The 27,644-nt window shown below is 54.7% G+C and overlaps 1 protein-coding gene across 15 annotated transcripts in view; it reads left to right on the top strand.

The window, feature by feature from the left end:
- The window catches only part of RAPGEF1 (Rap guanine nucleotide exchange factor 1), a 133,539-nt gene that overhangs the window by 94,200 nt on the left and 11,695 nt on the right, over window positions 1-27,644 (top strand). For 5 of the 15 annotated variants that reach the window (XM_033122741.1, XM_033122735.1, XM_033122734.1 and 2 more), the window contains 7 exons: window positions 1,736-1,938; window positions 5,414-5,572; window positions 17,540-17,812; window positions 18,664-18,756; window positions 20,444-20,532; window positions 23,044-23,155; window positions 24,894-24,969. In XM_033122741.1, the coding sequence (XP_032978632.1) occupies window positions 1,736-1,938; window positions 5,414-5,572; window positions 17,540-17,812; window positions 18,664-18,756; window positions 20,444-20,532; window positions 23,044-23,155; window positions 24,894-24,969 (1,005 nt within the window). The remainder of the gene's footprint in view (window positions 1-1,735; window positions 1,939-5,413; window positions 5,573-17,539; window positions 17,813-18,663; window positions 18,757-20,443; window positions 20,533-23,043; window positions 23,156-24,893; window positions 24,970-27,644) is intronic. The other 10 variants (XM_033122746.1, XM_033122743.1, XM_033122745.1 and 7 more) reach the window with 5 other exon arrangements.

Genomic DNA, 27,644 nt, shown 5'->3' with positions numbered 1-27,644 from the left:
TGACCACTAACCCCAAAGTCAGGATGAAAGTGTGCATGGATGCCGCCATGTGAGGGCGGAGGGACCTGCCTCTGGGAGAAGGAACCTGCAAGGATGAGGTCACTGAGACATGACAGCCAAGGCTTTGTTCTCTGACTTCTCACTTCTGGGGCGGTGAGGTCTCTGTGGATGCTGCCTGCTGCGCAGCACAGGCAAAGGAGCCTGCCCCTGGGCAGGCGTCAGGGGCGCAGGCAGCTCCACCGTGGGGCAGCAGCAGTGGCAAGGGCTGGGGTTTCCAGGAGGGTTTCTATGGACAGGATGCATTCTTTGGAATTCGAGCACTTTTCTACTGTTTGTCCTCTCCTGAGGGTGTTTCTAGCCCTGCAGCTGGAAGGGGGCACTGAGTGTGGTCACTGCTATTTCTTGCACACCCAGTGGTACTTTACAAGTACCAGGGGCTAAGTCACCAGGTAGGGACACGTGTTCCATTCATTCATTCATTCATTCATTCTACACATGTTTGCGGACGCCTACTGTATGTCAGGCACCAGTGTCTCAGCAGTGGACAGGACGTGTGGCCTGCCCTCCTGGAGCTTCAGCTCTCAAGTGAGAGGCAGTAAATCCTGTTGCATCTCCTTTGAAAATATGCCCTGAACCAGACTGCTCTCACTCCCTCCACCCCCCTCCGCCCCCACAGCTGCCGCACATCGTCCTCTCAAGACAGAGCAGCTCCAGGCACAACCCACGGGAACCCTTCTGTGGGGTCCCACCAGTTCCACCTCAGCCTCCTTCCTGGCCCCTCCCTGGTGATCGCCTCACTTCCTTCTCTCCCCTGGCCCGCTGTGCTCTGCCCACCTGTGCCCCCGTCCCCTTTGGGCCTTTGCCTGGCCTGTAGCCTCGGTGTGGAAGACTTCCCCACCCCCCACATAGCTCAGCCACAGTCTAGGGAAGTACCCCATTGCCACCCCACTTCACTGTTCCCCACAGGATGCATTTCTCCCCTAATGTGCACCCCACCACGGTCTGTTTTCTGTCGGGGAGAGCAGGCTGAGCCCCACAAGGCAGAGGATTTGTTTCGCTGGCCTCTGTGTAGGCCCAGTCTAACACATAGTAGGTGCTCAGGAAAAATTAGATGAGTAGAAAAAGCCCCCAGACTGCGGCTGACCCACTGTGGGGAGAGCTAAGAAGGAAACGAATGAGAAGCAGGTTGGGGAGCCCGAGCCACTGAGGAGGGAAAGAGTGGGGATGAGCAGGTGGGGGAAGTGCAGAGAACAGCATGTGCGGGAATCCCTGAGGGCGGCCCAGGAACTGAAAGAAGAGGGGGGCTGAGCAGGGGCTGAGTGAGAGGAACTGGAAGTGGTGCGTTGGGGGGGCCCAGCTATGCCCCTCGAGTGTGCCTGGAAACCCCCGAGGGCTTTTCAGCAAGGGGGTGAAGTGCCCCAGTATGCTTTTTTAAAATAGACTTTATTTCTTAGAGCAGTTTGAGGGTCGCAGCATCTCTCAGTGGAAAGTAGTTTTCCCATCTATCCCTGCCCCCCACGCTCTGCCTCCCCACTGTCACCAGAGTGCCATGTTTGTCACGTCAGCGAACCTGCACTGACCCGTCGTTGTCGCCCAGAGTCCATAGTTGATGGGGCTCACCCCTGGTGCTTCCTGCTCTCTGGTGTGGGGTGCCAGTGGTTTCTTGGCCCCCCGGGCTGCTGGGAGGAGGGGAGCAGAGCGCCAGGGGCTGCCATCTGCCCTCTCTGTCCCACAGTGCTGGCCTACATGCAGCTGCTCGAAGACTACTCAGAGCCGCAGCCCTCCATGTTCTACCAGACGCCGCAGAACGAGCACATCTACCAGCAGAAGAACAAGCACCTGATGGAAGTGTACGGCTTCAACGACTCCTTCAGCAGTGGGGACGGCCCGCAGGAGCTGGCGCCGCCCCCCGCCCTGCCCCCCAAGCAGCGGCAGCTGGTAAGCCGCCCCTCCCAGCTCTCCCCCCACACTGCCCCAGCTACCACCGACTCTCCTGTCCTGAAGGGCCTCTAGGAACTAGAACCTCGTCCTCCGCCGGGCCAGGGTCCTGGGCTGCTGGTGACCGCGCCACACCCCACTTCCCCCACCCAGCACGCTCATGGGCAGCCGGCCTCCTGCTCTGCCATCCCCCCACCCTGGGGGCCGTGGCGCCTTTCTTTTCCAGAGCAGCCCGTGCAGCTGGGACTGGCTTGTACTCAGAAAGTTTGTTTTCTCTGCTGACAGTCTCTTCATTTTTTTCTCTCTTCTCTGGCTCCAATATAGACCTCCCAGAAAGGAGGGACTCAATCAAAGCACAGGGCACGGTCTGTGTAGGGCCATCTGTGGACTTGATTTACATAATGGGCCTAACTATATAGCGTGACTTACGTCCACCCCGGCCAGAGATGCCCCAGTGAAAACAAGCTCTATTGAGGCAGGATGGCTTTAAACAGAGCCGCTTTGTAATTCAGCCATGGCACCCTTCCTCCTCTAAAAAAATCCCTCCCGAGTAAGGACTCCATATAGGTGATGCAGCTCGAGTCAGCAGGGGGCAGGCTGTCCTGCGGGCAACCTGGGAGATTCTGGGGCCACAAGGGGGGTACCTGTCGGGGGGCGTGCCTCTACACCTTTCTGCTACCAGCTTACTACCCAAGTGGGTTCTGCTCAGCCTTTAGAATCCATCGAGACATGCTCCCCAGGAAGAGTATGCCCCAAAGGGGGAGGCTTTTTCAGAGCTGCATGTGCTATTTTGCTCATATGCTGGCCAGTCTGGTAGCGTTTGAACCAAAGAGGGGACCAGTGTGGTAGCTGGGCCATCTTTTATCCACTGTGAGAGGACCTGAAGGTGCTCCTCTGATTTTCCTGGGACACGGCTGCTGCCTGCACAGCAAAGGTCCCTGGGTTACTCCGTGCAGCCCCCTGGGGCTCAGCAGTTCTGTGATGGGGCGCGAGCCGTCGCACAGCCCCGGGAGCCCCTGAGCCCGCCTGGTTCATGAGCTCGGGCTGAGCCGGCAGAACCACAGCCAGCCGCTTGGGAGACAGCCTGTCTCATAGAAGAAAGGCCGAGCTCGGAGCTGGGAGTCCTGGGTTCCAGTCCTTCCACTAACTAGCTGTGTCTCACAAGTTACACTTGGTCTCAGTTCTTCACCTGCCCTGAATATGAATGTAAATTGCTCTGAAAATGTTTCAGAAAGAGATTTTTACCACCAAAATATAAATGCCTGCCCCAGGGACCCTCTAACTAAACTGTTTGGTTAAACAGCTGAACCAGATCTCATTGAGATTTGAGATGCTCTCACCGCCTCCTGCGGGCATCCACAGGTTCCCACTGGCCGTTCTTGGGCATCTTCCCGGTCCCATGGAGCCCAGGCCTCCGCATATTTGGGGACAGATCCCTAATGAGCATGCTTGGAGCCAGGCTGTCTAAGAGAGCTCTGTGGACCTTGTACCACACTGGCAAGGCGGAAGTGAGGAGACCCCCAGGAAGAGGCCTGCCTGGGGTCCTGTGAGCTGGACAGACACCCTACAGAGCATATCCTCGTGTAAGCACTGGGGCTTTCCTGTGGCTTCACACCACAGTCCCCGTCATCCAATTTTCAGTAAATTGAGGCTGAGAGCGCTGGAGAGGCTTCCCCAAAGCCCGCTGCCAGAGTGGAAGATGGGGGAAAAAGCCCAAGTGTGACCGAAGCCCAGGCTCACCCGTGCCTGTGCCGGCGGCTTGGCACACCCTCTCAAATGCACGCGCATGAAATGTCATCCCATTGTACCAACAGAAATGGAAGTAATAATTAATGACTTATGCTGTTGGTTCATGTACACTGTGGAAGGCACAATTCCACCATGTTTCCCCGAAATTAAGACCTAGGCAGACAATCAGCTCTAATGAGTCTTTAAGAGCAAAAATTAAAATAAGATCCAGTATTATATTATATTAAGACCGGGTTTTATATTATAGTAAAATAAGACCGGGTCTTACATTAATTTTTGCTCCAAAAGATGCATTAGAACTGATTGTCTGCCTAGGTCTTATTTTCCGGAAAACACGGTAAGTTCTTTGCAAATAGATAGCCCTGTACAATGTTATCCCCACTTTACAGATGAAAGGCCTTAGGCCCAGAGAGCTTCAAGTAATGCCCAAGGTCAAACAGGTGACAAGTAGCTGGGCCCCGATTCAAAGCCAGGCAGCCTGGCTCCCGGTCTGCACTCTGCTGCCGCGTGAATAACTACGAGGCGTGATCAAGAGCTACGGTGAGTGTTTAAATAAAAACAAATGTATCACAGTAAAAGACACACTGCCATTAATGCCCCTCGCTTCGAACACACTTATCCCATCATTCTTACGACTTTCTGAAACAGTTCTGGAAGTCCTGTTTTGTGAGTATCTTTAGTTGCGCTGTCGTGGCTGCCTCGATGTCCTGAATCATTTTGACTATGGGGAAGAGCCAGAAATTGCAGTGTCAGATTTGGTGAATAAGGTGGATGAGGACACACCATAATGATTTTATTTGACAGAAATTGCCATACCAGAAGCAAAGTGTGACACAGAGCCTTTCCTTTGTGATCACAAAATATGGTGAATGCTGCTGCTGAGTCCATCCAACAGAAAGGCAGGGACCTTCAATGTGGAAAGCAGCGTGTTGAACCTTAGTAACAGTGTGTGACATGTTTCAACTTGTTCGGTGCAGTCAGTCGGGTGTGAGCTACGATTGAGAGAAGGTGTGCTTTAAAGTGTGCTGTAAATCATCCTCCGTCATGACAATGCTCCATGTCACATTGCGCTTCTGGTACATGGCAGTTTCTGTCAAATAAAAACATTGCGGTGTGTCCCCATCCACCTGTTCACCAGATCTGGGATCGTTTGACTCCTGGCTCTTCCCCAAAGTCAAAATGATTCAGGACATCGAGGCAGCTACGACAGCGCAACTAAAGACACTCCCGATAGAGGACTTCCAGAACCGCTTCAGAAAGTGGCAAGAACAATGGGATAAGTGTGTTCGAAGTGACGGAGAATACTTTGAGGGGATTAATGGCGATGTGTCTTTTACTGTGATAAATTTTTTTGTATTTAAACATTCACCATATTGTTTGATCACAGCTTGTATATGATCTATACCCACAGAGGAGGAACCTGAGGACCTAAATAAGTGGAGGGGCCGGGGCTCAAATTCGGCCTCCTTGCACCTCACTACTTCCAGTGGACGTAATTTGTATGAAAGTGAGCTTTAACTCCATTGTGGGGAAGTGAAGGAGGGCCCCCTCCCATCCAGGTTGCCGTCGGCAGGTATCTGTGATCCCTGACCTGAGCCAAGAAGCCATCCCTCTCCAGAATGTCCGGCACATTAGGTAGCAGCCTGCTTGGCCTTTCACGTACACGCCTGACTGTTGTCTGCTTTTCTCTCTCCTTCCCTGTCTTCTCTCTCGTCCCTCTGTCCAGCAGGCCTCCTATGCTGCTTCTTCCTTCTCCTCTGTCTCCTACTGTGTCCAGCAAACTAAAGTGGCCTTCACCCCCGAGGACGGCAGTGCCACTCAGGGCATCAGTGTGTCCGTCTCTAACTCCTTTCTCAGCCGGCATGGCACGTTACCTGTGCCCTCGGTGAGTCAGTAGCTCCCTGCCGCTCTTTCTGTGCAAACCGGGGAACGCGGTCGCCCATTTGTAGCCTGTGTGTCCCAACATGTGTGCTGGTGCCCATGGCTGGATCTGCCCTTCTTCAGATCCCCCACTGGATGGGAACAGTATGCAGGCTGCTTCTCTGTGGCCTTAAGGACTGTGCACTGGGACGGTGGCGGGGAGTGGGGAAGGGGAACGTCAGTGGCCACACTTGGTGCATTATCAACTCAGGCACAAACTGGCAGGCAGGTTTTGGCCTTTTTATTCTGGCCTCCCCTTGGGCCTTGGGTCAGCCGTTTCAAGTGTTCTGTGGTTAAAAAGGGATATTCCTCACATAGGAAGCAAGGCCATGGAAAGTAGGCCTTTCCTGGGTGGGCCGAGGTGGAGTTGGAGGGCTGGGTCGCTAGTTAGGTTTTGCTGTGTAACAAGCCACCCCAAGACTTGGTGACTTAAAACCACGAAAATCGTTTGTCGTTGCTTAGGACACAGGTTAGCAGGGTGATTGCGTTGACCTGGCCCGGGCGTAGCTGATTTTGGCTGGAGTTGTTAACATTTCTGGCAACTCAGCGGGGACAATTGGGCTGATTTGGCTCAGACCCTCGTGCTCTGTCAGCCTCCGTCAGGCCAGCCTGGGCCTGTTCACAAGGCAGCTGGCAGGGGTCCAAGGAAACAAATGGAAGCATGCAAGGTATCAGAAAGCCTCGGCTCAGAATCGGCCTCTGTCGCTTCCATTGCATTCCCAAGGTCAAATCACAAAGCCAGCCCAGATCCTGCAAATGGAGGGATACACTCTGGCCCTTGGTGGGAGTTGCTGCTAAATCCCGTGGCAGGGGGGCTCGGGTCCAGGAGGGGGTAGTTGTAGCCATTTCTGTAAGCAGTTCACTTTGGAAACTTCAGAGAGGGAACACTGACACTTCAGGAGGCAGTGTCCGTCTGTTGTCCTTCGCTGGAATCTGCATCTGTCCAAAAACCAGAACAGCCGCCATTCCCTTGAATCTGTGAAAATGAGACAGCAGCAGGGCCACATTTAGGTTGCATTTAAAATTGGTTTGTCCTTGCGTGATTCGTGTATCCGCCCAGCCTCAGTTTCTTTCCTCAGGATGACACTTTTACTTGCCTCTTGCTTTGTGAGCCTCCGTGAGGATGAAGTGAAATCACAGGAAGCTGCCAGGCACATAGGAAGCTTAGGGAGGTACTGCTGCTGGAGCCTCGTGTTGGGTCTGTTCTAATGCAGTACGTAAGAGCTTGGGCAGGCCGCTTCACCTACTGGACTGCCCTCTCCCCTCTAAACCGACGAGGTGGCCCTGGTGACTTGCAGAGGCCTGTCCAAGCCCAGGGTCCTAGTGTGGGCACGTCGTTTCCATCTTTGGGAACCATCCAGGGGCCAGGTGAAGATGGCCTGCTGTGGTGAGCACCTTGGGGTGCAGTCTTCCTTTGGTGCCAGGACCTAACTTTTCAGAGCCCCAGCAACGCTGTTCTTGCTCTAGGAAGGCTGAACACCCTTCTTCCTGCCCCTCCCGGCCCCGGCGCACAGACGCCCTCTGTTTCCTCAGCAGGCACTCTGGCAAGCTCTTTTCACCAATCGTGAAAACTTGGCCTTCAGACAATCCTAGCTCTTGACTGTATTTTTTGCCTGTATGAACAGAAAGTAAGTGTGCATTATCTTAAGAATATCTGCAGTATCCCTTTTGAGCAGTTTGGGTTCCAGAACTGTCAGTTAACTGGACCGTGTGCCACAGAATTAAGATTTGAGGGCATTTTAATTAAGTTTGGGTACGAGAATGTTGGGGACAGAGGGAGTCTAAGGCATCTGGCTTCGGAAATGCTGCGCTCTCGGCACTGGCTCCACAAAGGAGCCCAAGGGGCCAGAGATGGGAGGTGCTTTGTTTCATTAAAGGAAAAGCACCCTCGGCCTCTAGCGCCATTAAGAGCATTTGACATCTGAAAACTGAAACCCCAGAGAAGTGATTTCTCCTCATGTGGCCTCTGCTTCTTTCTAAGATGAGCCCCGCGGAGGGCGGAGGGCGAGGCATTGCTATCACAGCAGCCCTTTATACTCGAATGTCTTCACTCCATTGTTCTTGGGACTGTCGTCAGCCCAACAGGTAATTCTGAAGGGGTGCCACTTAGAGTACAGTTGTCACACCTCACGCTGTTCTTGGCCTGGTGACCTGCTGCTTCTGCCGGAGACTCAAACGATCTAAAGGCTTCCTTCCAAGGGGATTGAGAGCAGTGAACCTGAACTGACCGATTTAAATGGCAGTGGGTGCTGAAATGCATTCTCGTTCTCTCCCCATAGTCCTAGGGCGAGTTCGGTCCAACAGGCCAAAGCCTCTCTTCATGTGGGTCAGGCAGCAAGAAGGATCCAGGGCCCAGGGGACGGCCCCGTCACCCTGGGACAAATGGGAAGAGCATGAAGGATTCTTGCACAGGGACACTGCGGCATGCAAGTCACCGATGGGTGGTGGCACCGTGACAGGGTCAGGCGAGCTTCTTGGGGGAAGTGGCACTTGAGCTGTGGCTTAAGGACATTTAGGATGTCAGGGACCTAAAGGTCAGGGAAAGCAAGTCAAAAGATGTCTCACACCGAGGGACCTGCCTGAGGATGGGCTGGAAAGCCTCGCATGCATTCTGGAAGGATTGAGGTCATGGGACAGTGGCTGAAGGACAGTGACAGTAGCCATCCCTTCCACGTGTCCTCCATCGCCCTACACCTGAACGGAAATGTGTGCTTCCCGAGCGCAGCCCTCTGGGACTCAGGCCAGGCTTTTGCTGTCCCCACTGCCTGCTGCTTGTCCCGGGCATTTTCTGCGCCTGCGCGCCGCCCGCCCTCTTCTTAGCAGACTCCCACTGGGTCTGCTGGGCCTGCTCGTCCCATGGAGGTGTTAGGCCCAGTCCAGAGACGTCCTCTCCGCTTGGCATGTGCCGTAATCCTAGGAGACGTAAACATCTGGTTCCTGGAGCATGCAGACCAGTTTGATAGGACAAGGTGTTTGGGGAATGGTGAGTGACTAAGGCAGCAAAGATGTGGGGAGCTAGGTGCTGTCTCCCCTGGGGCCGGGAGGCGTCTCCAGCGTTCTGTTCCAGTTCCGCTGGGCCTCAGTGTGCCTGCCCCACGGGGCACCGGTAGGTGTTTGAGTGATGGGCCCTCCTGCACACAGCTCCCCGACATGCTGCTAGGGCCCCCTTCGTGTCCCCGATTCTCCCTCAGTGGCTTGTACCCCTGGGCAGCCTGCCCGCTCCAGGCCTGGTCTCAACGGCGTCAGGCCTTCCCGGGAGTCGTCTGCTTCTCACGGCCCTTCTCTTGCTGGTGTTTTCTCTGGTTCTGAACCCTGTTAAGACAAATCTTAACACAATCTTAAAAGTTGGACCGGACCCATGTTCATTTGCACCTGACCAGAATGTTACTGAGACTCTCAGTAACCGTTAGGGTTGCTGGGGCCGCTGGGGCCTCGCGCTGAGAACGTTAGGAAAACCGCCTTCCTCCATCCCCTGAGCTGTTTCCTGGTGTGTCCTTTCTTTGCTAATGCAAGTTACGCATGTTCAGCTTCCCCCAGAGACCTGGTCAGATGCTAGAAATCTACCGAAATGTTTCTTTACCGTCTTGGTTTCACTTAGGAATGAAATTCAGGATGCCCCCGGGTATGTACCAGGGCCGCACACCCAGGTTTGGAGAAGCACTTGAGAAATATGCGTAACTGTCGTTTGCTTAACAAACTCTTCAGGGTAAGAAAATCTAGTGTGCAGCTTGTCCAGGACTTTGGTTAGGAGAGGGGACCTGTGCAAGGGACCGTGGAGGGACAGGCTGGTGTCCCATCCGGGCATGGTGCTTCTCTGACATGCTGGGCCTAGCGCGTCGTCCGTCAGCATAGAGGCTGCCAGCAGGAGGCCTGCACTTCGCGGGCTCTGGGTGTCCTTGCCACTCCGTCCCCTCACGCAGCTCCTGAGGTTCCACTAGTGCATCTGTCACTCACGGGCTGCTCAACTCCTGGTCACCAGCCAGCCCTGGGCAGTCACCCAGCAGCCATCAGAGACGCTGGGCACTGACGGGTCTGAGGGCCAGACAGGAAGGGGAAAGAGGAAGGAGGCGGAGAGGAAAGGAGGCGATGGACTCGGGTAGGAAGGAGTGGCCGTCTGGGGAGTGCACAGGCCGCTTGGCACAGCACGGTGTGTCCACCTGTGGAAAACAAACCCACCTTCCTTGTCCCTGTCCCTTGTTTCTTCTTGATGTCATCTTATCTTCACACCGGTTTCCTGCCCTGGTCAGAGCCAGCTCTCTGGGAGAGGCGTGTCCCTGGGCACCACTGGTGGCTGCGGGCTGCATCTCCTGGCGGGGCTGTGTGCCTGGCCGTCCGCTAAGCATCAGGAAGGCAAGGGCTGTGCTGCCATCGAGTGTGGGGGCCTCTGAGTCCCCCCGCCCCCACCCCAGTGCGCTGCTGACATTCGACCTCGGCCACCTGTGGCTCGGTCATCGTGTGGGCATCGTGTGGGGGTTTCCGATCACTTGAAGTCACAGACTCGCAGCCTCTGCCCAGAGTATAGTCTACAGGGTGGTGTCTCCTTGCTGGGCTCTGGGCTCCCTGGCACTAGGGAGCCATCCCCACGCGCCTCACGTGACAGGCTCTCAGTCAGTGTTCGTTTGGGCTCATCCGGCCACACCCCTCTGCTCCCGTACCTGTAATTTCTGTGTGTTTCCACCATCCCAAGTTGCCCAAGCAAGAAACGAGGTGTCGTCTTGTCTTTCCTCCCCCGCCGGCATGCACACCACCTTTCCACGTGACACACGCACACCCGTCACCACACCCTGAGCGGGCCCGCTTCTCTCCAGCCCGTGGCCACTCCCTTCCTGCGGCCCCGGCACTGTCACAGTGGCCTCCTTCCTGGCCCTCCTGCCACCAGTGTCAGTTACCCTCCTTCCCCTTCTAAGCGCTACAGTTAGACAGAAGTGTCACCTTGTCAGTGCAGAACCAGGTCCAGCATTCGCCCCAGTCTCCTGCCCACCCATCCCTGTGCCCAGGACCTGTGGACCTTCCACCTTCTCCTGGCCCTGACCCCTCGTCACCCCTACACCCTGTGCTTCTCTCTTCTGCCCCTGCCTCCCTGATGTCCGCCATCCTTTTCCACATGTGTTTTCTCCTTACTTGCTGTGTGGACCTCAGCATGCCAGCCCCTACTCACTAGGCCTTCATTTCTTCATCTGTCCAAGAGGGGGCATGAAATTGTGGGATTAAAGGGAAAACACATGTAAAAATGTAATGTAGTACAAGACGCACAACCAGCATTCACTGAAAAGGGAGGTGTTAGAACAGTGTTTATTATCACATTAGGAGGTGGTTTCTCTCTTTCTTTTGTAACGTCCAGGTTCTTTTCTCAAGGTTGTAAGTCTTGTAAGGGCAGGGGACTGGCCTTTTTATACGCTTGTAGCTTGGGCACACAGCTCGGGGCCGAGCCAGCAGGTGGCACGTGCTCTGTGACGCTGAACTGACCCGGAGGAACTGGCTTCACCCGAAAGCAGAGAGCAGGAGCTCTAGCTCGGGCCCTCTGCCCCATCATGGCATCCATCTTTCCCGGCTCCCCAGCGGCTCGTAGGAGCAGCCCGATGGTGACGCCTGTCTATTCCCATGAGTCAGACGCACTCGTCCCAGGCTGTCACGAGAAGTCTGTTTCTTCCTCACTGTCCTTCTCTGCTGACGCAGGAGGTTGTGGCTGTGGGCTGTCTGGCCGAGAGCTTCACAAGTAGTTGTTGTCTGCTGGGTTCCTTGGTGTTTTATTGTCTGCCCTCTGCCTTTCCGCCCTTCCTACCTGACCCAGGGTGCCTGGGAGGCCAACTCCGCCTCTACAGTGTGACATCTGCATCCGATCTCACCTTGAGGCCTTGGCACAGCCTTGAAGAAGGAGGTACACGCAGACCAGCACCCCTCCTGGGCTTCCAGAACCCTCAGGGGAGGGTATAGAGCCTGCCTTTGTAGGAATCCCCGGCCCAGAGGAGATGGTTACTGCCTGAGCCCAGGGGCGAGCTGGTCTGGCCTGTTGCAGCCAGCAAGGGCCACGAAAGGAGGCAGAACTCAAGGTCCACGCCTTGGGGGCTCACAAGGCAAGCGGTGACTCCCCTTCTGCCCTCACTTCTGAAGACTTCCTGGCTCTTCTGTTGATGCTCGTGGCATCTCAGGTGGTCAGTGCTGTCAGCCCAGCTTCAGACACAGGAATGCTCCAGGTGTGCTTCCGGCTCCAGCCAGGACAGTCCAGCTGGTCAGGTCCTTGTGAGGGTCTTGTGGTGACATGAAGGTTAGCGTGGTGTCCACACACATTCGTGTTTTCAAGCTACCTGTCTGCTTGTCAAGGACCCTTCCCACTGCCCTGTGACGGGATGTTTCTTCCCCCGCTCCAGAGATGGACAAACCAGAATAGAGACGCTGAAGAGCTACGGTCTTAAGAGCTACGATTAGAATCCGGAACCCCATGGTGAAAAAGAGTGGTAGGTTGGTGCTTTATTGCCCATAAATCAATATTGGGACCGGGGAAAGCTAGGTGAAAGAAGAGTCCACACAAGCCGGCCATCGAGAGGCATGCTTTTGCCTTCGAGTTCTGACACAGAGGGTAGCTACGAGCTCTAAATAGAGTTCTAAGAATAAGTATAAATTAGAGTCCCTGTCGTGCTGTTGAAATCCAAACTGAGTAAAAATAAAAATAGTCCAGTCCGATTTCTAGAACTGAATTCAAATCATTTTTTAATCTGGAGTAAGTCTTTCTATAGAGTTGGTGCTATTAAGGTCAGTAATTAGTGATTCCACAGAGCACCTGACAGTGAGCTGCAGGTTTTTGCAAGAGTATAATTAGCCATGGAACCATTGGCCAAAAACGTCGTGTTTTCAAGGAAGAACCTGTGATCTACGTTGTGAAAATGTCACGTGAGAAGAAAAATAATGTCTGCTTTTACCTGTCCTACTTCCTAAAAGTCTCCCAAGCAGATTTTTGTTCTTTTACATCCTTTGTTACGAAATACACATTAGAATGTTCAAGTGGTTTTAAAAAGTAGACTCCACCAAGAAGTTTATTTAGAAAGAAATATTTCGGACCCAGCGTGATGCTGCTGTAGCCTTTCTTTGTGAGATGAACGCCCTCATCGTTCACACAAAAGGACCACCCGAAGCACCTCCCCTGCCAGGGGCGCAAGGACCTCAGGGCCGGTGTTTGCTGCTTCAACCTCAGAACCCACCACTTGGCTTTGGAAAGTCATCTTCCGACATTTACGTAAAATTTATTTGTTATGCACGTGAATTAACACTGGGACATCAAAAAAGGAAGGTGCCTCTGGGCCTAGGGCAGACCCAAAGGATGGCTTTCATAAACATAGTTCATTGGGACCAGGAAGGGGCCAAGAGGCAAAGCCAGCAGCCTTTTCTGCGGATTGCCCCGTGGAGTGACCCAGGAGTGATGATGTCCCATCTCTGGGATCCAGATCAGACGTGCCTGTCTCCAGGACGACGGTACAGAGTGCTGTGCAGCAGCTCGAAGCTCGACTTCCTTCCCAGAGCCGGAACTCAGGCCCCGCCTGCTGACAGTCGCAAACCCCTCCGAGCCCAGGACCGGTGCGGAGCTGTGTTTCCCAGTGATTCTCCGCAGGGGAAGGAAACCCAAACCACACTAGAACAGCAGCGTCCCTTAAGTGTGTTTTCTCACAAATGATGGGTAAAAATTTAAGCCCGAAAACCAGCTGTCCAATAACTTATCTGTTTTTCTAAGTAGCGTCCAAAAACACTGAAGCCATAAGCCTCGCTTGAGCTAAGAGGAGCAGTAATGATGGTTCTCTGGCAACTTCTGTTCTTCCCAAACACTTCACCACGACAGCGAGTCCATTCACGCAAATGTCTGCGTTTCCCTGCCCTTGGCAGAGTTGAAGGTTCTCACAGCTTGGAACTCAGGTCACCACGGAGCAGCCCTTCCGATCAGGGTCCTTGGGCCGTGGCGCTAGCCCGCAGCTGTTGGCACGCCAACTGCCTTCTCGGGCACTCCGGTCTTCCTGGTAATCAGAGGAATCCAGTGGATGGAACGCTATAGTGAGTCAGTTTTTCATTTAAAGATCTGCTTTCTTGCCAGCACAGTGCAGGGCCCGTTCCTCGTCATGTTTCTTGCCACGACTATAATGGAGAGAAAGTGTCGGAAAGCAGGGGCCTGACCAGCTTTGGGTGCCTTTGCTTTTTAGCGTGTGAATGGCCGCACACTAACATACAAGGTTGTCGGGCTTCATCACCCTTAACTCCCAGAAGACCTGGCGGTTCTTGCAGGTGTGTGTTTTCAAGGGTGGGTTGCAGGTTCCAGCGTGTGTCATGAGGCAGGTCTTCTCTGCAGCCCTGGCTTTGTAGTAGATCAGCCTCAGCTCACAACCCGCTGCACGCTGGTCGTCACAGAACACTCAGCTGAGGAGGTCTCCGAGCGGAGTTAGGCTGTCTCCTGCAGAGCTGTAGTATGGCATGGTTAGGGACTGTCACATGCTCAGAACCCTCACTGAGTGTTAGACGGGCCATCCCCTCACCACCTCCTAGGAGCTGAGCCGTGGGGTCCCGGACACGTGGCCTGCCCTTGCAGCCTGTGTCTCCATCTTTGCAATAAGCATCATCACAGCGCTTCGTGTCGATTACATGACATGATTCATGCAGCACCCTGGGCCCTCATCTGACCGCAGGCAACACTCAGTAAGAATGGCTGTCACTGTCATCACCATGAGACAGCCTCGGTGGCACTTGGATGGTGTGGTCGGGGTTGACACTGGGGGCAACGCGCCCCTCTCCTGCCTGCTCTCCTTCTCAGGAGCTTGCTCTGGCACTCCCAGGTCTTTTGCAGAAACCGGCAGTCTCCAGACAGGCAGCTCCTCTTATTATAAAATCCTCAGCCCAAACAGTCCTTCTCTGGCTATAAATAAAAATTCCTGCTGCGGAGAGTGCAGCCGCTCTGTCAGAGGCACAGCCGGGCATCAGCCAGGTCTTAAAATAAACTCCAGGCTGTGCTGAAGTGGGCTTTCTGTTCAGTGGCCAACTCTGCCTCTCTCCCTGCTCGTATGAATAAATATGATCTTAAAGGGCCTGGAAATACTTCTCTGGGGAAGCAATAGAGACCAGACTTGTTGAAAATGGTATGATGATGAGCCCCGATGTGGCCCTCCCAGCTGCAGAGCGGCTGCAGCGGCTGAGAGGCACCGAGCTGTCTGGTGATTAGCGAGCAGTCCCTTGCGTCTCCCCACCCCCTCGAAGGTACTTTTTCAAGCTTGGCTCTTGTCCCAGCACGAAGGCCTGACTGCATAGCTTGAATACCAGCACTGCTCCCAGGCTTGGAGCCCCTGAGGGAGGAGAGAGGGAGGGAGGGGAAGGGCGGGGCAGCCGAGCGCTTTGTCCAGGAGGCGCCCAACCTCCTTCCCTGCTCCTTGGTGGCTGCCCCGCCCTCCTCGGCCTGCGCGCCCCTGGTGGCGTCCCTGAGCCTCCTTCCCGGTCGCCCAGTGTGGACCTGCCCCTAGCGGGAGTGGGTGAAGTGAGTGAAGCTTGTCTGTTACCTTTCACACTCAACACTGACACGCTGCCATGATCAGACAGGATTCTGGGCACTTCTATCATAATTAGAAGCCATTCCTAAGGATTCTTTCATTCGTAAATATGTATTAGACTCCTGTTAAATGCCTCAGCTCTTGTTGTGTGGAGTAGTTGCCAGATACCAATTTGGAAGAGCAAAGGAGAATACTGACACGGATGGCAGTGCTTGTCACGTGCCAGTGCTGTGCCCAGGACTCACCAGGCATCACCATTAAATCCACACACAGCCTGGGACAGAAGTGCTGCTGTTTTCATCCCCATTTTAAAGGGGAAGAAACTGAGGCTCGAGAACTTTAAGTCCCTTGCCCAGGCTCACAGGAATAGAAAGAGATAGCTCAGGTCTGTGTGACTTGAAAATGTGCCCTCTTAGCGACTACCCTTGTGCCAGCTCCCAGAAAAGGCCCCCACAGCGTGGGAGCCCACCACCCTGAACTTGTCAAATCAAAACCTGTTTAAAACGCCGTGTGATCAGTTAGGGAGATCCTACAGAACTTAGTGTCTCTTGTGATTACACGCAGGAACCGTGTGTGTGTGTGTATGTGTGTGTGTGTGTGTGTGTGTCAGGCTCAATTACTGCAGGGCCTGCTTCCGTGCTCAGAGAGAGGACAGGGGGAGGGTGTCAATGGGGACAGCATCAGGACTCTACAAAGAGTTTGGCCTTGGGCTGAGTCCATCCTGGCTGCTAGAATAAAAGACTGGGTGGCTAATAAACAACAGAAATTTTATCTCAGTTCTGGAGGCTACAAGTCCAAGACCAGGGTGCCAGCAGGGTCGGATGGGGGCCCCCTCTGGGTCTCAGACTTTGCATTGTAGCCTCACCTGGCAGAAGGGTCAGCCTCTCTCTCGAGCCTCTTGAGGGCACTAACGCTCAGTCTCCACAGCCACTGGACCGAGATCAGCGGAGCTGGGGTGCTGAGCCAGTGGTCCTCTCAGCCACCTTCTCTAGAAAGAAGGCGTGTGAACAGAAATTCACTTCCAGCAAGAATTGAAGTCTTCAGTGTCAGTTGGTCAAACACACCTGGTGCTTCTACTAATTCATTTGACTGTACAAGGGTTGGCCTTGAGTTTGTGAGTTAGGTAGGGAAATAAAATGTGTAAGAATGAGTAGGTACCTAGGACCGGTGTCTGGGATACAAACCAGCAGGCACTGGAGCTCACGGCGGGTAAGAGGGCCACGGCCTCCCGAGGAGGGAGAAGGACCCTGCAACCCGTCGGTACAGCGAGGAGCCCGGCAGGGCAGAGGGAGAGCTTCCCTGTGCCTGGAGCCACCCCAGCTTCCGTCCAGGTTCAAGTGTAGCTTTGAAAAACCATGGAAAGGGTTCATTTAAATTTCGTTTCTTCCTCCTCTTCCCTGTCCATAGGTTCTAAAAATCCTATGCCAAAATGCAGAGAACGTTTGCCTGAGTGATGTGCGTGTTTGTGTTCCTTTGACCTTGGTCAGCTTCTGGCATCCTTCGTTGGCAAATGAGCCTGGCAAGGACTTAAGACGTGGTCCCTTCCACATGTTCCTCTCCCATTTCCCTGGGACAGCAGCGTGCTGGCAGGCTCTTTGCGGGACATGGTGACATGTCATATTCTTAGCCTGGTGACCGGTGGTCTCAGAGATCCTCTGTTCGTCCCTCTCAGCAGAGCTCAGGCCTGGGGGTGCTGGCTGGCTCCAAGGACTGTTGGCGCGCGTGGTCACATCTCAGACTTGGGGGCTCTATGGTGGCATTGCAAGATCACTTTGTTTGTTTAAAAAGTAAGAAAAAAAAAAAAGATTGGGCAGGAAGGGAAAGGAACTCAAAGAAATTTGTAGTGTTGGGATAGCACACTTCTGACGATTTTTAAGGCTTATGTCCTTCCCTTCCAAAAGGATTTGAGGTGGATTACGGTGTTTCAGAGGCTGTGGTGTTTGACTTTCAAGGAGTAAATCCAAAGAGTTTTACCTAGAAGTTTCATTACGAGTAAATATGTCCAGGTGTCTGACCGTTGAATTTAGCCACTAGGATCCTGAAAAGACAAAAGGCACAGACAGACTGGCTTGTGTGACAAGACTACAGGATTCCCGACCAGGCGTTGCCAAACTGCAGGGAACATGCCCACTCACGGACATGACCACCCGGACAGTGCATGGGGCGTGCTCTCCTTTGGAGGCAGCCTGCTGTTCAGACCCTGAGGGTGACACCAGCCAGTCCTCAGGCATTCTCAAGGGCGCATCCGGGCGGGGGACCTGAGCCAGAAGGTCGCTTTGGCCCGTCAGCGGCCCTTGGTACAATTACTGTGAACAGCCTACCAGAGCTCGGCTCAGCTAATCTAATCATTTCTCTTTTGTCTGTTTTCTTCTTCCCATCCTATTGTTTTGTGTTTGTTCTCCACTTTGATTCTGTAGTATAAGTCTGTGTTTAGGTCCTACTCCCAGGATTTCGTGCCTCACAACCAAGCTTCCGTTCAACCTTTCCTTCCGTCTACCTCCTCTTCCTCTCCGCATTTCCCACCTGTCCACCAGTCTCAGAGCTCTGACTTAGCGGTGCCCGCCGTAGCCAGGCCGCCTCCCAGCACCGTGGACGGGCCTCTTTCATCTTCTCAGGAGAGCAGCTTGCATGGGAACTCTGTCTGCCTTGCTTCCGAAACCTCTTTCACTGACTCGCCCCAGACGCCTTCGGTGAGAACTCAGCACACGCACCCCCCTGCATGTGGGGCTGCACGTTTGGAGAAAGCTCCTCCCTTCCCTGGCTGGCAGGTCTGTTGCTGGCCTGCGCCCATCAGCAGCATGGATGGGTTGGGGTCTGTGGAAGGTCACAGGGTGAAGTGGGAAGTGGTAGCCCACCTGTTCCCAGACAGAAACGAAACCTGCTGTACAAACTTCCCAACAAACCAGGGTTCTGAGTGTCCACAAGTGGATTGGTGACCATTTAGAGACTCAGTTCCCGTAGCATAAGATAGAAAATGCTGTGAGTTTTCTGTTTGGTCGGTGGTTTCAGAGAAGGTACAGAGATCAAAGGCAGTTGCGTGTGTAGTTGCGTGCGGTGCTGAGCACACGGGGCCTGTTTTCCCATCCGCTAGCTGACTGCAGACCTCCATCCGAGCCAGGGAAGTGCTGCCTTGCCAGTCGGAGTGGATGAGGACAGTAGGCGGGCCAGAGCAGATGCAGGCAAGCAGGTCTTGATGTGTTGCTTCTTTCCCTCCATGGTTGCCTCCCACCATGCTGGGGACCCCACAGTCCCCTCTGCAGCAGAGTGGGGAGGAGTGTGCCTCCCCAGGACAGTTTGGAAGGTCCTTGACATCTTTGGAGAAGATCCGGCAGGAACCGCAGGTCCCCGGGAACACAGCAAGAGGTGGCCAAGGCAGCTTTGTTCTGTGATCCTGGGCAGGGCTGCCCAGCAGAAGCGAGTACACACCGTCCGTCCATCACCAGCTTCCCTTTCTCATGAGGGGCACGTCCTGGTCTCTGAGCCGTGAGGGCTGTGGGAGGGCCTGTCACATGTACCTTTCCTCTCATCCTGTCTCCCCCAGAGTGAAAACGCCAGTGAGGAGGCTGGTGAGGGTGAATACGTCAGTCTGTACTCCTCTGGCCAGAGCAGCGAGGAGCTGGCTGAGTCTCGAGGAGTAAGTAAGCTCGGGGCTGCCCGGTGCGTGTGGCCTGCGGCAGGGCTCAGCCCAGCTCGTCTGCCTCAGCCTCCCGGTCACTAGCAGACTGGGCCCCGCAGCCTGACCAGAGCCAGCTCGGCTCCGCAGGGAGAGGACATGGCTTCTGGTGGCGGTCTTCCCTTTGCTTTTGCTTCGGTGTGTGGGGCGCTCGTGTGCCTGGCGGACGGGTCTTCTGGACATGTAGGGAGCAGCCTGCTGGTGGCCTGGCCGTGTATGGCGTGCTTTCCGGGGTCCACCTGCCCCCTCTTCTGGTGCTGGCACCCATCCCCTTGCCCCCTCCTCAGCATGCCCCTCCGCCCCTCTGCTAACTGCTTGCCAGGAAGCTGTGAGTGCGGCTAGCCCCTCCCTCCTGAGATGGGGACAACTACCTGACACTGTCACCCTTGTGTACTGCTGGGTGACAGTCGAGGCTCAGCAGTCGAGCAGTCAGCTTTCTGGGTTTTGCTGCAGCCAAACGTGAGCAAGTCCAAAAGCTTCAAAAACATCCCCCCCCCCACCCCCCGCCATCCTGAGCGGGACGGGACATGTCCTTGAGGTGATCCTCCCTGGTGACCAACTCGAAGGGCCCGGCCTGTGAGCAGCGTGGTCAGTGCTGTTAAGTCGGCCCCCCAAGGGGGTGCCCACAGGATCCGCGGCAAGACCCACTTCATGTGTTTGCAAGTTGTGGGACGAGGGCCTCACTCCAGTGCGATTTGAGGCAGCGTGGGGGAGCTGAGCTGTTTCTCCCCTGGAGCTCCCACCTCCCCTGTGCCCTCTGGTCACTTCTGCCCCGGAAACATCCACTTTAGCCTCTGCACACTCACGTGTGTCCTGGGCTGGCCCCCCGTGGCCCCCCCGCCCATGATCATGGTCAGTGCTGACCGCGTCACTTCAGACGCTCCATGACAACAGCCCACGTATTCTTGCTGCCCTCATTGTCCGTCGTGGCCTTGGTGGCAGACCAGGGATGTCGGAGCGCCGTGTTGTCACCCAGTGGGGTGGGCCCAGGTCCGCAGGAAGAGGTGAGGCCGCCGGAGGAGAGGGAGGTTGCACTTCTGCACGTGAGCAGCCGGACCCTTTGGAAGCGTAACTGGGAGGCTGCTGAGCCCTGCAGCCGTGACAGTTGTTTTTACTGGGAAGTCCCAAAGGTCTGCTGCCCACCTGCAGGCCCAGTGGTTAAGGACACAGCCTTGGGAGGTAGACACCTGGTGTGAGTCAAGGCTGCAGCCTCGTAGCTGTGTGTTCTTGGGCAGGGCCTTTTACTTCTCGCAGCCTCTGTCTCTGTGTGTGTGAATGGACACAGTGCCAGCTAACAGCTAGGGTCTCGGTGTGAGCCAGGCGAGAAGAGGCGTGCGTGCGAGGCCCACAGCACAGGGCCCAGCCAGTTTGCAGAGTGGCAGCACCTGGGACATCCTTTCTTCCAGGAGGCGGTTGGGAAGGCTTCATCTCGGTTGGCAGCTTTTACTCTCCCCAGAGGCAAGATGCTAGTCTGAAGAGGGCCTTGTGCTTTCTGTGTGATGAGCCACGTTCGTGGGTAGCTTGTTACATCTTGGATCACTCTGTAGGAACTTCCACTCCACAGCCACTCGTAGGCAGGAGCAGTGGGAAAGCAGACCAGCCCCAGCATGGCGACTGTCACAGACCCAGCACCGACTTCTCGTTTCAGGAATCACCAGCTGTGAAAGACGGACATCCCAGAGACCCCTCTTCGGTCAGCAGTGCTCCTGGGAAGGAAAGCAGAGATGGCGGAGAAAGGTAGGAGGTGACCCAGTGGGGCCAGGGCACTGAAAGCAGCGGGTCCACCTGGTGGGAACGGGCTGGGCTGCCCTGCCAGCCAGCACGCCAGGCCTGCTGGTGCCTTATGCCCACGCTCTTTCCTTTCTGCTGAGTCTCAAAATTATGCATGCTCAGGGTAGAAAATGTGGAAAGTACAGAAAAGTGCGAGTAAACAGAAAAAATCACTCATAACACACCCCTCAAAGGCCTTCGTTTTAGCAGACAGTCTGCCTTTACTTCTTGATTATCTGCACACATATAATCCACCTTACAAATTGCCCACAACAGTCTGTTCTTTTTCAAATCCTAAGCCAATCTCTTCCAAGTTCGAGTGCAATGAGGAAGTGTTAAATATTCTCCCCAGAAAAAAAAGCTCTTTTTGTGAGTTTCTAGAGACACGTGTATATTGTGTTCTTAAACCATTTGAAAGTAAGTTACAGATGTGACCCTCGGTCCCTAAATACTCCGGCATGCCTCCTAAAAAATTTTAAAAGCCTACCTGATTACAATTCCATTATCACACATAAGAAAATGAAAAGTCAATTCCCTCATATCAATTCCCTAATTCTCCCTAAAATGTTCTTTATAGCTTATTTTATTAGAACCATGATCATGCAGGAGTCATCATTGCCTTTAGTTGTGTGTCTCTTTAATCTCTTTTAACATTTTCCAGTGTTAGCATAAGTCAAACCTGACCAGGTTTAGAAATAGGCAGTAAATTTCTCTAATACGCCCTTAGAAAATGTAACATGTCGGACCTGCAAATGGGCACTGTCAGCTGCACCTTCATGATGGCTTCACCTTCTTTGTGAAATGTTCACGTAGTCAAGCTTTTCCTCCCTCTTTAGGCTGATGTTCAGCTACCTCTGGGGTCCTGGGCGCAAAGCTACACCATAGCCAGTTGTCATTCTCAGGCCTCAGTATAAGTGGTGGAAGAGGCGGGAAAAACAGCGGGAGATGGTAGAGAAAACTTGGAAAGCGTTTCTGGGGGCCTGCTACCGACGGCCGCCCCTCCCCGCCCTCCCCCCCCGCCCCCCCTGCTCTGGGCCACTGCGCGTGGGCTTCACGTTGAGTCTGTCTAAGTCGTCTGCCAGCCAGGTTTTCCCCAAGTCTTAAGCAAGGGTGATACCATGTTTCCCCAAAAATAAGACCTAACTGGACAGTCAGCTCTAATGCGTCTTTTGGAGCAAAAATTAATATAAGACCCCGTCTTATGTTATATTAAAATAAGACCCGGTATTATATTATATTGTTATATTTATTATATTAATTATATAAGAACCAGTCTTATTTTACTATAAGTGAAATTTCTGCTCCAAAAGACGCATTAGAGCTGATTGTCGAGCTAGGTCTTATTTTCGGGGAAACACGGTAGGTTTTCTAGTTTAACACCTAGTGGCAACGGGTATCTATGCCAGGTATCAGCAGCTCCTGGATCCTTCTCCAGCTCCCCTGGGCCCGAGAGTGCCATTTTCAGTTCCAGATGGCCCTTGTACAGAAGCAGAAGGATGACCACATTGGCTGGTTAGAAACAGTCAGGGGATGTTCTCTTTCCATAAAAGCCAAACCACAGCCTGGACATTGATGACGGCTCTTCCCAGGACTGCACGCACATGGTTGTGCTCTGGCCCATCTGTGTGGTCTCACTGAAGACAGAAACTTTCATGGCTTAGACACTTAGGGTTAAAAATATGGCTTGTCACCACAAGCGTGGCCAATGCCTCTGAGGGTCCATCATGAGATTCATAAATATAAATAGGAATATGGGAGAAAACTCCGGGGGAAAGGAAGGTGGCTGCAGACCCAGCACCCATCTGCCCCTGGAATGCCTCTGCCGCCCACATTCTCCCTCTGTTGGGGGTTCTCTCCTCCCCCTTCACTGGCAAACTCCTGCTCAGCTCTTGAGTCTCAGCTTGTCTGTCCTGTCGTCAGGGGGCTTCCCTGCGCTTTAGACGAGGCTGGGCCCCCTGCTTGTTTTAACGTCGGTCTCTCCTGCTGGACCCAGTGCCCCTGGGACGAGGGTTGTTCTGCTGGGTTCACGCTTCTCCTCAGTCCCGTGGAGAGGTGGCCTTGGCAAAGTCTTGGGGAACTCGCTCTCCCGCCCGGCCTGCCTGTCACTGCCCCTCCTTGGGAACTGGCTGGACATGCCGCGGGCTTTGACAGAGTGACTGAGACGGTCACTTACTTCAGTAGCTCAGGGGAACCTTCTTGATCGTTTTGCTTAATCCCTTCAGTTTACAGATGTTTCGTCCAGAGAGAACAGGAAATGTCCTGAGGTCACACAACTCATCAGTAGCAGAGCTAGAAATCCAGTCCGCCTTCTGGCTTCCGGCCATGGCTGAGGCCTCCCAGGGCGGGGGCTTCACGCTGCAGCTGTGACGGGCGGCCTTGCTCAGGGGCACAGTTCTGACACGCAGGTCCCATGCACAGGGCTGCACTGTCCCAGCTTCCAGGGCCTCCACTTGCAACACAAACCACTTCTCCCTCCAGGGCGTCGAAGTCACCAGATGCTCCAGAGTCGGCCCCGTCGGAGGAGGAAGTGGACGAGCTGTCCCTCATCGACCACAACGAAATCATGGCGAGGCTGACACTCAAGCAAGAGGTAGGCCCTTCGCAGACCTCAATTTTGCAGAATCTGACCCACAGTGAGGGTGAGGGGGCTTCGAGGGAGAGGTGGCCTTGACGTGTGTCAAACAGAAAGACCCCAGCGAGGCACTGGCCCTCCAGGCGCCTGCAGGGCTGTTTATCCTGGCCCATCGCCGGGGCCACCAGGGTGCTACAAGGTCCTGGACGCGCGGATGAATTCCAGGGGAAAGTGTACTGTCCCCTTCTCTGATACGTCCAGCGAGTGATCGTGGGCAAGTGACAGAACGTCTCTAAGCCCCAGATTGATGGTTTGTGAGAACGAAACCCACGGAAGGTTCTCAGCGCAGGGCCTGTGTGTGCTGGGCCCTCATGAGCACCACACGTTAGTATGTTGTTGCTGGTAGGATAGCCGCACAGCGGTCTCAGCAGGGGACACACAGCTGATGAGGAATTTCAGGCTCCCTCCGTCCTTGTCGAGAGAGCCTCCTCGGTAAAGACACCACCCAAGCCTGTCAAATGAAAGAGGCGCTAACTTGAGAGAGCCTTTCGCCTCCCTCTTCCGTGCACTTCTGGAAACAGAGGAGTAGCTTAATAGATGGAAGTGACCGTTCCTGGGCCCCGACTCAATGGCAGCACACACAGGTGCACGGACAAGCAGGCAGACACTGCCCGTGGTGCACTGCTGGGCCGGGCTGAGCCAAGGAGGCAGGGCTGGGGGCATTTAGCTCTGGTGCAGAGGGAGGTGAGGGTTCACCCCCACGCCAGAGATTTCTTCTGGAAAATCAGGTCGTGGGCATAGGTGACCACCCCCCTCATAGCTGGAAATCCCAGGTGTTCAGGACGCTGGCGAGCACTGAGGCCCTGGAGAGGCAGGTGTGTCTGCAAGAATGAGGGCTGTAGCCCGAGCAGGTTCGCGGTCCCTGGATGTGTGCCCTTCAGAATCATGGACCGGGGGCTGTTGGGGCCCCCGGCCAGGCCTTGGTGCTCCGTGGCCTGGGCTTCCACTGTGGGCCCTAGTGGCCCTGGTGACAGCTCTTTTGGGCTCCAAGCTAGACGTATGGGTTAAAGCCTCTGTTTTCCCACAAAAATAAGGCTTTTTCCTTAAGTGGCAGGCAGCAGTCGTTGGTCATATAAGCAGAGTCAGGTATAATTAAGTGTCTTTGTGACACTTCACGGTCCCCTAAGAAGGGCTCCCTGGAAGGACCTGTGACATCACGACAAGTGACCTGTCCTTCCACCTGAGGAAACATGTAATCTGAGGGCAGCTTGGGGCAGTTTTAGGAACATGAACATGCGTGGAGACCGTCCTGCTGCCCCGGTTACCTGGGAGACGCTGCTGGCGGACTTGCCTGCGCCCCACAGGTCCCACCAGCCCATCTGAGAACTTCCCTCCTCATGCCTCTGACCCAGGGGTTGGTGAATGGGAACAGGAAGGGTGCCGTGTCCCCTGACCCAGTTGTGTCCTCAGCACTGCTCTGGTGCCCTTGGTGTGTGGCAGCCCCTGGGCCACCCACCTCCCAGATGAGTTCCGCTCTGTGCCCATCTGCCGAGCACGGAGCAGTGGGCAGTCTAGACGGGCACGCCCGGCCTTGGCAATTCGGCCACGCCGTTCCCGGGCTCAGAGAGCACAGGGGAAGGGGGCCTGGGACCTCTGCGGGCAGGTCTTTGTCGTTTCACCCCTGCCTGTGACTTTGGAAAGCAACTTCTCACAGCCACATGTTGCCTCATGCCCTCCTGTGCTACTGTCATTGCAGGGTGACGACGGGCCAGATGTCCGTGGGGGATCTGGGGATATCCTACTGGTCCACGCCACGGAGACGGACAGGAAAGGTATGGCAGCGTCCTCGCAGTGGCCTTGTCTGTGTCAGAAGCGCCCCCGCCACCGTCCTGCCCCGCCCTCTTGTGTCCTCTCCTCTCCCTGTCCTATTCTGTCCTCTCCGCCAGCCCTTAGCAGGTCAGACGGCGTTGCTGCTGGGTCACATAGGGAGAACCCACCCTCGGGGACCAGTGACCCTTGTTCAGAGCCAGGCCTCTGCTTCTCGGCCCCCTTGGCGAGTGTCCTCTGTTGGTGCAGGGTGGTGACGACCCCCAGGACCCACAGCTCGTTGGGAGGGCAAGTTTCCAGGGCAGAGGTCGGTACCTAGAGGGCTCTGCAGACGCCCCCCGAACAATGACGTATTAGTAGTGGTAGTAAGAGACCGCGCAGGTAGCCTTTTGTGCTTTCCCTGGTGTCTGACCCATGACTTCTCCAGACTGCTGGGTGGACTTCACTCATGCACTCCACTGAGAGACGCCTGGGGAGCGTGTTTTCTCTCCAGGAGCCTTCAGTCTTACAGCAGGGCGTCGCCGTCACGGGCCGGGGTTCTCGACCCTCAGTGTCCTGATCCTCTGAGGGTCTGCAGAAGCGGGGACCCTCCTATGGGGGGACTCTGAGCTAGCAGAGGAGCTGTCGTTCCAAGTCATGTTCTGCAAGGGCAAGGAGACTGGGAAGAAGGTGCCCCTGGACCTCGGACAGGACAGGGGCAGTGCCCGCGCCCCACAGCTGGACCAGGCCTCTCCCCACACTGCTTTTCACATTTTAAAAATTATTAAAAGGATAGTGTAACAGCAGTGTTAAAGTAAGGCATGGAAGGAATTAAAACACCCCAATCTTGAAACCCTACACCACACATTTTCATTTTTATAAGTCACCAAGTCCCTACGTTTTTACAGCAGATTCCCCGAAGTATGTTACACAGAGTGATTCTGGGAATTTTTAAATTATGAAAATAGTACAAAAATAATGTTTACGTTGCAGAAAATTGGAAAAATAGAGAAAAAGAAGAAATGGCTCCCACAAACGCACCACAACCATTGCTTTGCCATCCAGGGTTTCTTCACCCCTGGTGTTGTCTGCCCAAGGCATAGCCCAGTCCTGGAGACTTTGAGGTCGAACCCTGGCCGTGCCATTCACAGGCTCGGGCGGCCACTGGCACGAGCCACGCTCATTGGCCCCCGTGACCCAGCTTTTGGGGGTTCACAGTGCCCAGTGGGTGTGAAGAGGGAATGAGCTAACATGAACCATGCCTGCACCTGGGAAGTGCTCCTCGCAGCCTTACAGCAGCCATTGCTCTGCTTCTCTGCAGTAAACCGTCCTCTGTGCCGGCCAGGTCAGAGCTCCGGCCTCAGCCGGCCACTAGGAACGGTTTTCATTTTTACCCAAAGGTAAAGGGCTGAAATGGTAGCTGGCTCCATTCCTCGGCTCTGAGCAGTGAATTCCTCTGTCCTGCCAGGAGCAGCCAGCTGTAGCCAAGGCCAGAGGGAGCCCCACGTCAGGGCAGCTCAGGAACCTTCTAGTCTATGCCGATTGCCTGGCAGAGGGTGTCTGTGGGCAGCTGGCTTCTGCCTGATTTTATGGAAAGAGTCTGAGGCTCCCGGGAACCAGTCACTTGTACCTGGGATGGGTTGTTGAGGCAGAAGCCCTGGGCCACACAGCCGGCTCCACGGGTGGCTTTGGGCTGGGAGCCCTGCGCTCAGGCGTGCAGCATGGGTCCCGTCTTCCAGAAGCAGGCGTTGGCGTGTGCTGGGCCCATCTGCTTTCTTACGCAGCCCCTCTGAACAAAAGCCCAAACTTAACAGGAAGCTTGGGGGCTCAGGGAGAAGCCTGAATGTGATACCGGTGGACCTGGCCGTGATTCCAGCCTTTGAGCCTCCCTCATGACACCTGCTCTTCCAGCTGAGCACCCCTCCCCATGCAGACCCCAGATGCAGGAGTAGGTGTTGCTTTTCCTCTTCTTTGTCCCAGGAGGTGATCACAAAGGCAGGGTCGGGAGGCAGGTCAGCCAAGCCTGCAATGCTCAGCTGCAGAAGTGGGGATCCCTGAGGTTTTCGAGATGAATGAGAAAAGATAGGGGAAGGCGGTCCGTGTCCACAAAAGAAAATTCACATCGTGTGTGCACACACACCCAGCCTTGCAGCGAGCAGCACACCTTGGCAGCTGAATCAGGCCTTGTGTCCTCAGGTCCACCTCCAAGTAGCTCTGACATTCGCAGGCCCGGCCAGGTCGTTCGCCTTGGGGAGCACCTGCGTGTAAAATACTCCTCTCCTTTCTGTGTCACAGAGTACGTGGTTAGGAGGGTGCATGCCAGCTGCAAATAAATGGGGCTGTTGTGATTCTGGAGAGGTCAGGAGTCCCTGGCTAGAACCAGCCCCTCTAGAGGGAAGCAGATTGTGAGTGGGAGCTGCCAGCCCACGTGCCCCCAACTGCCAGGGGCAGGCGCCTCCTCGTTGGCCTTGCCCTTCCCTGGCACCCGAGCATGCCCACTGCATGTTCTAGCAGCGTGCCGAGCTCTGCCCCTGCAACCTTCCCTTAGGTCTCCGTATATGGAAATGACCGAGTTTTTGTTTCTGGGCCCTGCCATCTAAAAGTAATACCTATGATTTAGCTTCAGAATCCTGCTGACGAATGAGTTACTTTCCCTCTGCCCGTGATGACTAAGACCCTGTGGATCACCAAGTCTTGGCAC

The sequence above is a fragment of the Rhinolophus ferrumequinum genome, chromosome 12 (genome assembly GCF_004115265.2).
Source record: "Rhinolophus ferrumequinum isolate MPI-CBG mRhiFer1 chromosome 12, mRhiFer1_v1.p, whole genome shotgun sequence".
Lineage (NCBI taxonomy): Eukaryota > Metazoa > Chordata > Mammalia > Chiroptera > Rhinolophidae > Rhinolophus > Rhinolophus ferrumequinum.
This window is presented reverse-complemented; position numbering and strand designations above follow the sequence as displayed.